Source organism: Magnolia sinica, chromosome 13 (assembly GCF_029962835.1).
Source record: "Magnolia sinica isolate HGM2019 chromosome 13, MsV1, whole genome shotgun sequence".
Classification (NCBI taxonomy): domain Eukaryota; kingdom Viridiplantae; phylum Streptophyta; class Magnoliopsida; order Magnoliales; family Magnoliaceae; genus Magnolia; species Magnolia sinica.
In genome coordinates, this window is record NC_080585.1 from 8,241,419 (window position 1) to 8,255,097 (window position 13,679).

Sequence of the window (13,679 nt, forward strand, 5' to 3'; positions counted from 1 at the left end):
GGATGTTTGTCACACATTACGGTGGGGCCCACAAAGCTCAACCTCGTGGGAAGCTTCCATGAGGTGGACCTCATAGTCCCATTTCCTTTTATATATATATGTTTGATTGGAAAGTAAGAATAGTTATAACTTTTTTAATACATAATAGAATAGTTAGATAATAAACAAAAATAGCATATAGTTAAGCTTTATTATTTTGGTACCAGAGGTAATATATCTTGAGTTTGAGTCTCAAAAGGTGGGACTTGTGTAAATGACAACCTTGACTATAGTGAAAGCCACCACAATATAGAAAAAACTACCTGAACAACTAGAGTATAGTTGCAGATAGATTTATAGAGGAGACCAAAGTGAGTGTCGCAATAGAATGGGCCACCAAGGACGATGGTTCTAGAATGTAGTGGAATGTTATGGTCCCAATGATTTAAAGAACTTATCTTGACACATTCAATTTCAAAGACTTCAGCATATTGATTACCATAAGATTCATTTGTAATTAAAGGTAATAATTAAGGACGTTTGTAATAGTGCCTGGTTAGAACTGTTCATCACGGTTACTATTGAGTCAAGTCAACATAATTCTAAATGTGATTAAGTTCATTGTGTGACATAATCATTTTATTTTTAAGAAGAAGACATGGCAGGTTGAAGAGGCTATATTGATTAGGTTCTTAATGGCAAATTTTCTGCAACACTTGTCATAGAAGCCCAAGAAATATAGAAAGGACACGGTCTAGCTACTGACCCAGCACTAGCTAGCCGGTCTTAGAGCTCCGTGAGACCCATGATTTATGTATTTTGTCCTAAACTTTTATCCATTTTAACCTCATTTTAAATTAAGAACCCAAAAAATTAGTTAGATCCAAATCTCAGTGTACCACACTATACAAAAAAAGTGTTGATTTAAGGTCCACCATTAAAACTTCCTGAGTCCCACTTAAATGCTTATTTACCATCCAACCTGCCAAAAATACCTAGGCGAAGCCAGACCACGGGAAAAACAGTATTGATTTATTGTCTACAGCTAAAACTTGCCAAGTCACGGTGTAATGCTTATGAGCGACATCAATGAAAGGAAAACACAAATACAAGTTTGATCCAAACCTTCTATAGCCCCCTGAGAAGCTTTCAATGGCAAGCATTCAAACCCTACCGTTTCTTGCGGTGTGATTTATCGAAGGTTTGGGTCTGCCTCGTTTTTCAAGCTCATGCCCCTAAACTGAGCTGGAAAAATAGACGGACGGCATGGATAAAAAACATACACCGTGGTGGGGCTGCAGAGCCTTCGACAACAGCTAGCCATCTGGTGATGGGTCACAAGCTAAACCACGTCCACAGAGAAGAAGCTTTGTGAGGCCCACCGTGACGACATCCACTCCATCCATCCGTTGAACCAGATCAATTTAAGACGGGAGCCAAAAAATCAGGCAGATTCAAAACTCAAGTGGGCCCACCACAGGAAACGGTGGAGATAGGGACGGCCACAATTGATACCTTCTTGTACCCCACGGAAGCTTCGGATCAGGATGATACTTGAACTTAACCTTCATCCCGGTGGGGGTCGCATTATGAACGGATTGGATGGCATGTAACCATTACGTTGGTCCCCAGAAAAGGTTCCAATTGTAGGCGTCCCCATCCCTACTGTTTCCCATGTTGTGGCCCACTTGAGCATTGGATACTGATTTTTTTGGACCGCGCGAAACTGATGAGCGGAATGGATACCACAAAAACATTACGGTGGGCCCCACAGAACTCTTGTTGCACGCGGCCCCATATATAAACTCGTTTCTCGCATACGTGTGTTACTTTGGCACGTGCCGCCAGTGGAAGCAGGAGAACAAGGGGAAAGTAAAAGAGAGAGACCCTCTTCATCCCCTTCGTCTCCTCTCCCTGAAATGGGCGTCAGAAGACTCAGCAGCTTCTTCCTCTCTCACAAAAACATCCTCCCTTCTCCCTCAAATTACTACCACGCCCAAACCCGGTTCTTGGTGAAAGTCCGGCTCAAATGGGTAAAGAACCGGACCCTGGACCACGTCATCGACATCGAGACCGATCTGAAAGCCGCCTCCCTCCTCAAAGACGCCATCGCCCGCTCTTCCCACTCCTTCCTCTCCTCCCAAAGCCTCTCCCGCTCGCACAGCGTCCTCGGCCTCACCGTCCCCGTCCTCCGCTTCCTCCGCCGCTACCCGTCTCTCTTTCTTGAATTCCCCCATCCCACCTACCAATCCCTCCCTTGCTTCCGTCTCACCGACACCGCCCTCCTCCTCGACCGCCAGGAGCGGTCCATCCACCTGGCCCACCAATCCGATGCCGTCGAGCGCCTCTCCAAGCTCCTCATGATGTCCAATTCCCGATCGCTCCCGCTCCAGTCGCTCATCCCACTGAGATGGGATTTGGGTCTTCCCGACGACTTCATCACGACGCTCATCCCCAGCTGCCTGGACCACTTCCATGTGGTCCGGCGCCATGACGGGGTGCCGTGCTTGAGCCTTACTCAGTGGCGAGACGAATTTGCTGTCTCCGCATTGCAGAGGGCTTCCGAGAAAGAAGATGGGGGTTATAGGAATTTTAAAAAGGGTAGGACGTTGGCGTTCCCTATGAGCTTCCCAAGGGGCTATGGGTCCCAGAAGAAGGTGGTTGCTTGGATGGATGAATTCCAGAAGCTGCCTTACGTTTCGCCATATGAGGATTCTTCCCAGATCGACCCAAATAGCCATCTGATGGAGAAACGGGTTGTGGGTGTTTTGCATGAGCTCCTGAGCTTGAGTATTCATAAGAAGATGAAGCGGAACTATTTGAGATGCTTGAGAGAGGAGTTGAATCTGCCCCACAAGTTTACTCGGATCTTTACGAGGTATCCAGGGATCTTCTACCTCTCTTTGAAGTGCAAGACGACAACGGTTGTGCTCAAGGAAGGGTACCGGCGGGGGAAGTTGGTGGACCCGCACCCACTTGCACGGACTAGGGAGAAGTTTTACTATGTGATGCGGACGGGGTTTATTTATCGGGGTAAAGGGTTGACGGGGTTGGTGGGTGAGAAAGAGGATATGGGTGTTGATGGGTTTGATCAGATGGGGGAGAATTCTCAAGAAGACATTGAAACGGACGATGAATACTATGAAGAGAATGCTTCAAATGTCGAGACAGGATCGGGCGAGGAATCCGAAGATGATTTGTAGTGTTCTGTGACTTCTGTCTGATGAGAACGGCATTTAATGAGTTAATTTGCATTGAGACAATTGGGAATGTGAATCGGGTGTGCTCTTTCATTCATGTTATAGAAGAATGCAATGTGATATGATCTTTTTGAAGATGTTTCTTACACCAGAGTGTTGAAGAGCATCTTTCCCAACAAAAATGTTTCTCTTTGCAAAATGCAGTATTTGCTGCTGTTTATGGTTTTCAAAGCCTGCATTAGGTCACTGATTCTTGGTGGTGGGTGACTATTATTCTTTCTTCTACATGGAATTTTGTATGTAAATACTAAATTACAATCTCAATGGCAATGAGTTCTTACCCATATGAAGAAATTCGGAACACATTTCAAATGTATTAGAAAATCAGTTTTGTTTCATGCTTTGGAGGTCTAGCACTGGAGCTATTTTATTGCTTAAACAAATGATGGAGAAATGTGGGGAGAGGAGGAAGAATTTCCACATGGTCTTTATTGACTCAGAGGAAGCATACGATAGGGTCCCTACAGAGTTAATCTAGTGGGTTTTGGTAAAGGAGTCTAGAGGGTATATTGACATTGTTATGGATATGTATGGCGGAGCTGTGACAAATGTGAGGATCACTAGTAGTGAGCCAAGCAAGTTCCCAATTACTGTAGGCTTAACCAGGGGTTGGCATTGAGCCCATGCCCTTTTGCATTGGTTATGGATGAGTCAATGGGGCATTTGCAAGAAGGGTTTCCATGGTGTGTGTTGTTTGCTGATGACATAGTTTTGATTGACAAGATGCCGGAGGGCATAAACACAAAGCTAGATTTATTGAGGCTACTTTAGAATCTAAAGGATTTAAAATTAGCCGGACTAAAATGGAGTATATGGAATGCAATTTTAGTAATAATAGGAGTGAAAATAAGGAATTAATTAAGATTACCGACCAAGAAGTTTCCAAAAATGACCACTTTTAATACCTTGGGTCAATGATTCATGAGAGTGGATTGAAAATGATGTTGCCGATAAATTCAAGGTGAGTGAAAGAAATGGAGATGTGCCTCTAGTGTCCGCATCAGATTGTTGTGCACCACTCAAATTGAAAGGGAAATTTTATAGGATAGTTATAAGACCAGCCACTCTTTATTGGACAAAATATTGGGCGGTTAAAGAACAACATGTTCATAGGATGATTGTAGCTGAAATGAGGATATTGAGATGGATGAGTGGTTAGATGAGTTAGAATAATACCCTTCAAAAAATAAAAGGACGAGGAAGGATAGAATTAGAAAGGAATGCATTCAATCGAACTTAGGAGTAGTACCAACTACCAATAAGTAATAAGATGAGGGAAAGTAGACTTAGATGGTTTGGTCATGTGCAATGGAGACCAAGAACTGCGTCGGTTAGGAGTGACTGAGTGAATTAGTACAAGTTGAAGGCTCAAGAAGGGCAATGGGAACCTATGGTCTAACTGAAGGTTTGGCCCTTGATAGAGTGCAATGGTGGAACGTGATTCATGTAGCCGACCCCAATTAAATGGGATATGGCTTAGATGATGATGTTGATACATTCCATAGTTTTTGTAAGTAGAATTTCCCGTGGCATAATTAGTTTTCTTGGTTTGTTGTTTTTTTGGTTTTCATCAACCTTGCATTATTTTTAACAATACGATGCCCATATATCTAGAATATTACTCAAGCTTGTCTTTCCTTAAGGGCCTGTTTGGGTCAGCAGATTTCAAAAAGTAACCTTGGAAAAGAAAACATTTTCCGCCTTTTGTGACAATAAAGTAACTTGTGGAAATGATGCCCAAATATCTGCCAATATTTTTGCCTTTATGGTGTTAATTGTCCTTCTACATGCTTTCTTTTAACTTGTGTCAACATCAACATCATGCCCTGAAGGCTCTATATGATTCCTATGGATTGAGAGGTGGATTTTCTTATAGTTATCAATTGCATCAGATGACTCTGTTTTGGAAATTGGAATACATCGTCATGGGAATTTTAGTGTTTGGATATCTAGATTCTAAAGCTAATATATACATGTCTCACACCTGTATCCTGATGCCAACTCTCTCGATGGCTATTCCAATTGATGCTCCGGACACCCAGAGACGAAGAATATTAGATAGGATATCATGTGTCATTTGCATATACTTTTTGTATCATGTATTGGCTAATTTCCTTGGTTTTCTCTTTTAATCAAGATTTTTCCCCTAGGGTTGTAATTAAGGCTTGTGGTATGTCACTGCCTAGAATGTACTTTGTTCCCAGAATAATGAAACCTTTTGAAAGGGATTTTTAGGCACAAATATTGTTTCATTACTATTCTAAAAAAATAAAAAATAAAATAAAATAAAACATAAAACAAAAGAAAGATAATTTTTGTAACAAGGAGATGATGATCAACCTGGTGAAACTTGGAAGTTGGAACACGTCTTCTCCCACAATTTTTGTTTTCTTAAATTGACTATTGATTGGTAAAACCAAAAATATTTCAAGGATATAAGACCTAAATGCAAGTGACCCTCATGTCACTCACAATTCAGGCTGAACTCAAATCTATCCCAAGTCCTCCCAATTACCCAAGAGATCCATATTGGTACATCTCAGAAATCCTGCCTTCCAGCAGTTAATAATCCTTTGGAAAGTTCTTCTTTATATACCTTCAACCACCGAGGATGAATTTGCAGAGATTCTTGCATTTCTCTCCTTCCACTTGTCCCATAAGATTCTGAACAAACCCATCTTCCAAAGAATCTCCTTGTGACCCTTAAATGGGCTGCCAGCCAATCCACCACTATCTCTAATTGAAGTATTGAAAGACCATCCCACCCAAATCAAAAAAGGGAAAAAGATCAAACCTCCCTACCCACGGAGCAGTGGAAGAATAAGTGGTTAACCAACTCCTCATCCGCTCAAATCAGAAGATTCTAGCTACCATTAGTGTCCCATGTGGTTGAGTGTGAACAGTTGCTGTATTTCTCGAATTTACCATCTATCATATTGTGGAGATTTCTGGGGCAGGGCTCATCCACGGTGGGCTGCAAAAGACCAACGGTCTGGATCACTGAACTACGGGTCCCACTTATATAAACCGACAACCTAACTTTACCATGCATTTCCTAATTCCTCCTAATTACAAATGGTCTCTGGTTGATCTTCACGGTATCTTGCTTCTCTGACTACCAGCAGTTCCAAACTCCACACTGAATCTGCCATCAGCACAGTACTTCGAAATTCTCTATTGCCTGACAAATTCGAGGCAAATCTTCTTCTGGACCAATGATGATTGCATTTTGTCACTGAATATTCTCAATGTCACCTGTATTCTCGATTCTGACTGTATCTAGTGTTCAAACATACAGTAAGCTAGTAGTGTCATTGTTGAACTAGATGTCCTTAAGATCTGATAAATATTCGGATGAAGTTACATAGTAGTCTGCTTTACTGAAACCACTCACATGCCAACATGGTCCTGCCCAGTTTTAATCCCAGCCCAACTATTTCATGCACACCCCAAAGGTGAGCATGCAAAGTGGGTTCATGGAGGGGCAGTTGCCAGGCAAACCACCAACCACCAAGCACCTACACACATCAAAGGTCATGCTTGAGTAGTTGGCCTGCACAAAATAGCAGGAAACTGCCGATTCATGATTACTAACAGGACCCACATGCTAACATGGTGAAGCCCCAAACTACACTTTGGCACAAGACCCACATGCTAACAAGGTGAAGCCCAAACTGCACCTTGGCACAACTATCGCACGCTACCCACAAATTGGAATTTGTGAACAATTTGTGTTTTAGAGTATGCAGTGCCAGATGAGGTCACTAAGCATGAAGTTTTCTTGCTACATGGACCCTTCAGAAAATATATGCCTCCTAACCAACACCATGCCTAGAGGAACATGGTCATTGAGAATTGACAGCTCTGGTGGTCAGCCGACCGATAACAGAAGTCAGCTTCTATAGCAGCAACAGAATCATTGAAAACAAAGCCGGAGCTTTTATTGAGTAATTTTGTAGATGTCTTCATAGATAAACCTGGAAATGCTGGTAGTAGGGGAGTTGTATTCAATTTATTCATCCCAAAGCGTACCTTCATTTGCAAGCCAATTGGCAACTCTATTCCCTCCATGATGCATACAGGAAAAGTTTTCGAGCTAGAGTGATGAAAGAGGAAATGAACTTTGTTCAATCATTATTTGGTAGAATATTACTCAAGCTTGTCTTTCCTTAAGGGCCTGTTTGGGTCAGCGGATTTCAAAAAGTAACCTTGGAAAAGAAAACATTTTCTGCCTTTTGTGACAATAAAGTAACTTGTGGAAACAGATTTCACTTTTTGATCATTGACCATCCCACATTTCTCTGGATATGATGGAAACTAAAACAAACAACCTCTTTAGAATTCTTTTCTGTGGATTTCCTTATCTACAGTTTTCCTTAGATGTAGCCTTTTCCTTTTGAAATCTATTTTTTGGATTCCACCAACTCAAACAGGCCCTAAATAGCTTGGACAGTAGAAAGGTAATCACATTCAATCCAGAGGAGTTGAGATGAATTCTATTCTCAGAGCCTCGGAAGCACTTGAGAAATTCAGCATAGGAACTAGTGGACTGACCGAAAGAACTGCTGCTCTAAGAATACGGAAGGAACCAACTGATTGTGGAAAACATGCCCAGCTACAGCTAAAGTGGTTACAAGCTCCATCAGAGTTCAGCTCAATGCAATTCCGAGGAGGTATGCACCAGGTAACTTTCCTCAATGTTAGGGCTTTGGGGAAAGAGGAGCAAGATTTGCTGAAAGCTCCACACTCTGCTTACATATAGTGGCCTAATTGAGAATGATGTCAGTGTTTGCATGCCCAACTGAAAATGAATTGCGAATGATCATTCTGATGAGGAAGTAGCCCTCAAACCACAGTTAACGTAGTTGCAATTTGGAGCACAAACCTTCAATACGGATGCTAAGGAATGCAACTGCAGCTTGGTCATTCCCACTTTTATAAGGCTTGCATCACAATCCAATTCAATGGTGCATCCAAATGCCTTCCAAGCTTTAGTTTGATTTTGAACTTAATGCTTCCATGTATTTCTTTCCTTCCAGATTGTCCTGAAGTGTGATGAAGAAGTCTAGTGCAGCTAACTGTTTACCATTGACATTGCAGGAAATTTGAACGTGCGGGCTGAAAACAAAACCAGCCAACAACCAAATTCCTGATAGCAGCAGAAATGTGGCAATGTAGCGGAATGTGGTGTCCGGTTCTTCAGGGAATCATGTTCTTATGGGTTAGGATTTGCACATTCTACTATTATCTGAGAAAGTATCCGGTGCCAAACACTTAAATGTGATTTAGTTATCAATTACTTGATACAGGACTCGAACCATCTATCTGTGAAGTCCTGCTACAGATGTGGTGTAGCAAAACAATGATGCTGTTCAGGTGATCTTAGCCACTTATTGGATGAATTTTTGGATTGTGATTGGGGTGGTTAGGATCATCTGATGGGTGTCATTTATTTTTTATGGCCCACTAAGTGAATGGTGCAAATTCGATGCGTTTCTTGCATGTGTTCTATGATTGAGTCCATGAAAACTAACTTAGAAATCAAGGTTTAGCACCTGATCCTCTCCTGCGTTCTTTCACTATTCATCTTTTGTAAATTGTCTGATTTTTGGCAAAGATCTTTCCTTGTTGTTCTCCTTCTCATGGGCCACTGCATGGGCACTCAGGTCCCACGTGGTGATTGTTGAGACCAACACGTGGCACACTGCATGGGCACTCAGGTCCCATGTGGTGATTGTTGAGACCTACACGTGGCACACTGCTAACATTCTTTTGGGGGAACGAGGATCTCTTGCTCTGGGTGGCTACTAAGCACATGTTTGCCTACATGGATGTAAGAGTAATACGTGCTTTGAAAGTTTATGTTATTTAGCAGCCATTTGATACACACACACACACACACACACACACACACACACCCTTAAATTCAAGGGTTATATATTATCATTTTAGGTGAATTTTAGGGTAATTTAGTTATTTCCCAGCAACTTCCACATGACTGTTCTGCCTAGTCAAGTCAATTTGTCTACTGTCAGATATGTACTAAATGTTATAGACCACATAGCCATTAGCGTCTCACTTTCGACTGAGGGTGGGTTCTAATGAGGCAGAGAACCCTAGGAAGTTCAGTCAATTATTGAAGCCTCTTTTTCAAGCAAGTCTGGTGAGCAAAGGTGATTCAAGTAATCCCATTAAGTCAGGCCTCTACTGTTGATGCTGTGTGTTCTGGACACTTGAAATTAGATCCATTTTAGCTAATAGGAGGATTGTATTTTCTAAAGTTCCAAGATGACAAAGGAGGTTGTTACTTCCCTTGTTAAAGAACGAGTTATTAGATGGTCACCCAAAATAGGCTCAGTGGTTCATCTCTTCCGACATGCTTCTTTCACCTTTTTTTTATAGAATATTTGTTACCCTCCAAAGAGAAGTTTCTGCTGTGTAACTTGGATTTGGATACGTGTTATTGTTAGATGCAAAGCACAGATTTACAACCTCAATTATATTCTCTACTTGACCCTTACAGAAACACAAGAGCTTCTTGTATTAAGTGTGTAATGAATATATGAATCCTTTTACTTTTAATCCTGTTTAGATGTTCGAATGGGTAAATGACTCTACTCATTCCTTTGTTTGCTTAACTTGTTTGAGGGTTTACATGCTTGATTGCCTATTTAATGCACTGTAGCTGCAACTGTACAGCCTGAGCAAATTCATACTCCTTGTTTATTGCTGTCGTCCATTTAGCCTATTTTGACACCAGAAGTTTTTTGATATGATAACGTTTAGTGTGATTAGGTGAACTGTGAACATTAGGAGCGAGCAAGGAGGTTGTTGTAAAAATTCGGATCTCTTCTCAATTAGTTGTAAGTAATATAATGAAGCAACTAGTTTGAAACCTGTTACATCTTTAAATGTGAAAGGTTATCTGCTATTGTTGGACATCTGCATAACTCAATACCCTTGTTGTTGGGCTCTGCTAATTTGTTTGCTAATAATCAGGAGATGTGGTGGGGTTAATTTAGAAACTTATATTCTCTTGATATTGCATCTCTGTTTATATTTTTTTCCTTGAATGTTTTTAGTTGATGATGTTGGTTTGCACTTTATTTACAATTCAAATGCCTGTATTGTAATTTAATTTGCACAGCTATTTTTTCTACAGAATTTGACATTTGTATGACTGGTAGTCTGTCGTCTGGCATTAAGTTTATTACCAAGATAATATGGCTGGTAAATATATCCTGAATTTGTTGAGATTTACCAAAATTGTGGGTATATTTCAGCTTATTGATGGTGACACTGTTCATCTCTCCAAATAAAGCTGTCTTTTGATTTGTAGGTAAATGGGCGCGTGTGATGTCTATTATGATCTCTGAATTATGAGGAAACGAAGGTAGATTCTTTCATGGCCCTACAATATATAGATTCTCTTATTATTTCCCATCTCCTATTGCTTATAGGTGTACACCTTTTCTATTTCTAACAATGTGGCCTGTTGCCAAGAATGGTAGTCTCGGTCTTAAATGAGCTTTAGTAACTCTGAGGTATTCTGTTTATGTGTCAGATCTATTGTGATGCTGTAATGTGACACTTTTTGTACAGTAGAAGATTACGGATTCTGTTTGAACAATCTTTCTTAAGTGTGTTTTTTTCACACATCCTTGGAAAAATCTCTTACGCCTTCTGACTTCCTTTTTACTGGTGAATGTCAACGAGCGGTTAAAAAGTCCTGACAGAATGTTTCTGCAGTACCTGTATCGTACTTCAAATCCTTGTCAAGTGGAGGGATCATCGTTTTGTTGATGAAATTTTCCTGCTGGTTTGAGTTTTGTTCAACCGCAGATTGTTTTTTTTTTTTTTTGGATTATGTGAAGAATCTTTTGGAATGAAAACAATTGAAAGAGCAAAAGTATGTTATAACTCTTAACAGATGATGCAAATAAATACTCATCGCTAGTCTGTGCACATTTCTTTTCCTAGTGTATATGGAAAAACCAAGAAGAGAAACAATAGAAGGCTATAGAAGTCGAAATGTAACAAGATCTGTGGAGGTTCTCTGCTGACTGCTCATTGGCCTGTGTGCATGCCCTAAATTCAGAAATTGACAATCTAAACAGGCTGTGGCTACCTGGCTTTGGCAAAGGCTCATATCTATATACTTTTGTACTCTCTTCTTTTCTTAACACCGAGCAGCACTAAAATTAGTTGGTAAAGGATCTTTTAGTCCTTAAAAATCTATTAATTTGTTGCAAATGGAACATAGCAGGATTTGTTATCCCAATTGACATAGAATTTTCTTAGGTTCACAACCACTACATGTTCACTTATCTGAAGTTTATTGAACTTTGTCCATAAACTATCTATACATGTTTGGCTTGAATGCTGCTGCTGTCACCAGAAGGCAGTGACGATTCGAGAACATCTTCTACGGGATACTAGAGGTCTGTGCCAAAATTCTGGAGGTGTCAGTCTTTTAATTCCACATATGAAGTAGGATTGGATACCCACTAGTTGGTGTAACAAGTTGCTGCATATACGTATATCTTGTTTATGTAGTGGGAATTTGTTTGTTTTGTCTATTTCAAAATTGGTTTGCGGTGGCTTTGATGGTTAAACAATATAGATGGTTCACTATAAAGTTGAAAACTGCTGCTGATTAGAGAGGACCCTGAGTTGGATGCATATACTGGCAAAAAATTGAATAGTTTTAGCAAATAAGGAACTACATTTTAGTAACTTTTCTGATCTTATCTATGCTGTAGTGTAACCCATTGGGCCTAATAGCTAAAAATTGGATGCGGACATGCCATTCTTGAATTTTGATCGAACCAGATGCTAAATGTCCATGTTTGCTGATACATTGACAAGGTAGGAACCAAACAATGTCACTCTATAAGATGGTGAGTGATTAGAAGCATTTATGACCATCGTTTAAAAAAAATCGTCTGGTGCAACTCGGTGTCATCTGAGTTGAAATGATTTTGGTCCAAAACAATATGAGCCACCTGGCTGTTGTTAACCATACTGAGCAGGCATACCAGTTGAAGTTTTGATTGACCCAGATGCTGAATGTCCTTGTTTACTGATAAATTGACTGGGTAGGAGCCAAACAGTGTAACTCTATAAGATGGTGAATGATTGCAACCAGTTACGACCATGGTTTAAAAAATCATCTGGTGCAACTCATTGTTGTCTAAGTTGAATTGATTTCGATCCAAAACAAAATGAGCCACCTGTCTGTTATCAACGATACAGGGCAAGCCAAACCAGTTTACTCACACTCCAAAACCACTGTTGAAATCATACTTATGACTTATTAAACTTACCTTTCTCGTGATTCTTTGAAGTGCATTCTGCTCATTTATTACTTCCACTGGTTATATAAAAATATTACTTTCCATTGAAAGCTCCACACTCTGCTTACATAGAGTGGCCTAATTGAGAATGATGTCAGTGTTTGGATGCCCAACTGAAAATGAATTGCGAATGATCATTCTGATGAGGAAGTAGCCCTCAAACCACAGTTAACGTAGTTGCAATTTGGAGCACAAACCTTCAATACGGATGCTAAGGAATGTGACTGCAGCTTGGTCAAGGCTTGCATCACAATCCAATTCAATGGTGCATCCAAATGCCTTCCAAGCTTTAGTTTGATTTTGAACTTAACGCTTCCATGTATTTCTTTCCTTCCAGATTGCCCTGAAGCGTGATGAAGAAGGCTAGTCCAGCTAACTGTTTACCATTGACATTGCAGGAAATTTGAACGTGTGGGCTGCAAACAAAACCAGCCAACAACCAAATTCCTGATAGCAGCAGATTTGCATATTCTACTATTATCTGAGAAAGTATCCGGTGCCAAACACTTAAATGTAATTTAGTTATCAATTACTTGATACAGGACTCGAACCATCTATCTGTGAAGTCCTGCTACGGATGTGGTGTAGCAAAACAATGATGGTGTTCAGGTGATCTTAGCCACTGATTGGATGATTTTTTTGGATTGTGATTGGGGTGGTTAGGATCATCTGATGGGTGTCATTTATTTTGTATGGCCCACTAAGTGAATGGTGCAAATTCGATGCGTTTCTTGCATGTGTTCTATGATTGAGTCCATGACAACTAACTTAGAAATCAAGGTTTAGCACCTGATCCTCTCCTGCGTTCTTTCACTATTCATCTTTTGCAAATTGTCTGATTTTTGGCAAAGATCTTTCCTTGCTGTTCTCCTTCTCATGGGCCACTGCATGGGCACTCAGGTCCCATGTGGTGATTGTTGAGACCTACACGTGGCACTGATCAAAGTGGTTCATTTACAACCACATGTGACCCATCCTGCGCTGTACACCACGGCCATTACTTGGTATTTCAAGGGAAATGCTAACATCCATGCTGTCATGACCATGTCTATGTTGTGCCCAAAGCGATGAGTGACCCATGAAC

The 13,679-nt window shown here is 40.6% G+C and overlaps 1 protein-coding gene across 11 annotated transcripts; it reads left to right on the plus strand.

The window, feature by feature from the left end:
• The first annotated feature begins 1,818 nt into the window (after positions 1 to 1,818).
• Positions 1,819 to 13,012, plus strand: LOC131222673 (protein WHAT'S THIS FACTOR 9, mitochondrial). 11 transcript variants are annotated; one of them, XR_009160149.1, is made up of 4 exons: positions 4,978 to 7,923; positions 8,340 to 8,450; positions 8,549 to 8,905; positions 8,960 to 9,638. XR_009160149.1 is itself a non-coding variant. In XM_058217831.1 (2 exons), exons 1-2 carry the CDS (start codon positions 1,899 to 1,901, stop codon positions 10,482 to 10,484), a joined length of 1,341 nt encoding a protein of 446 aa, XP_058073814.1. In that variant the 5' UTR covers positions 1,819 to 1,898; the 3' UTR covers positions 10,485 to 11,872. The 11 variants fall into 11 exon arrangements, 1 of the variants encoding a protein (XP_058073814.1); XR_009160144.1 differs by lacking the exons at positions 4,978 to 7,923; positions 8,340 to 8,450; positions 8,549 to 8,905; positions 8,960 to 9,638 and adding exons at positions 1,819 to 3,156; positions 10,402 to 10,632; positions 12,994 to 13,012; XR_009160151.1 differs by lacking the exons at positions 8,549 to 8,905; positions 8,960 to 9,638 and adding an exon at positions 10,402 to 10,475 and having other exon boundaries at positions 8,340 to 8,460.
• Positions 13,013 to 13,679: the final 667 nt, after the last annotated feature.

Bases quoted from the DNA above. Each gene is read 5' to 3' on its own strand.
- LOC131222673 (XM_058217831.1), top strand. From the start codon at position 1,899: ATGGGCGTCAGAAGACTCAGCAGCTTCTTCCTCTCTCACAAAAACATC. The intron at 3,157-10,401 runs GCGAGGAATCCG...TTTTTTCTACAG, and splicing joins AAATGTCGAGACAGGATCGG to AATTTGACATTTGTATGACT.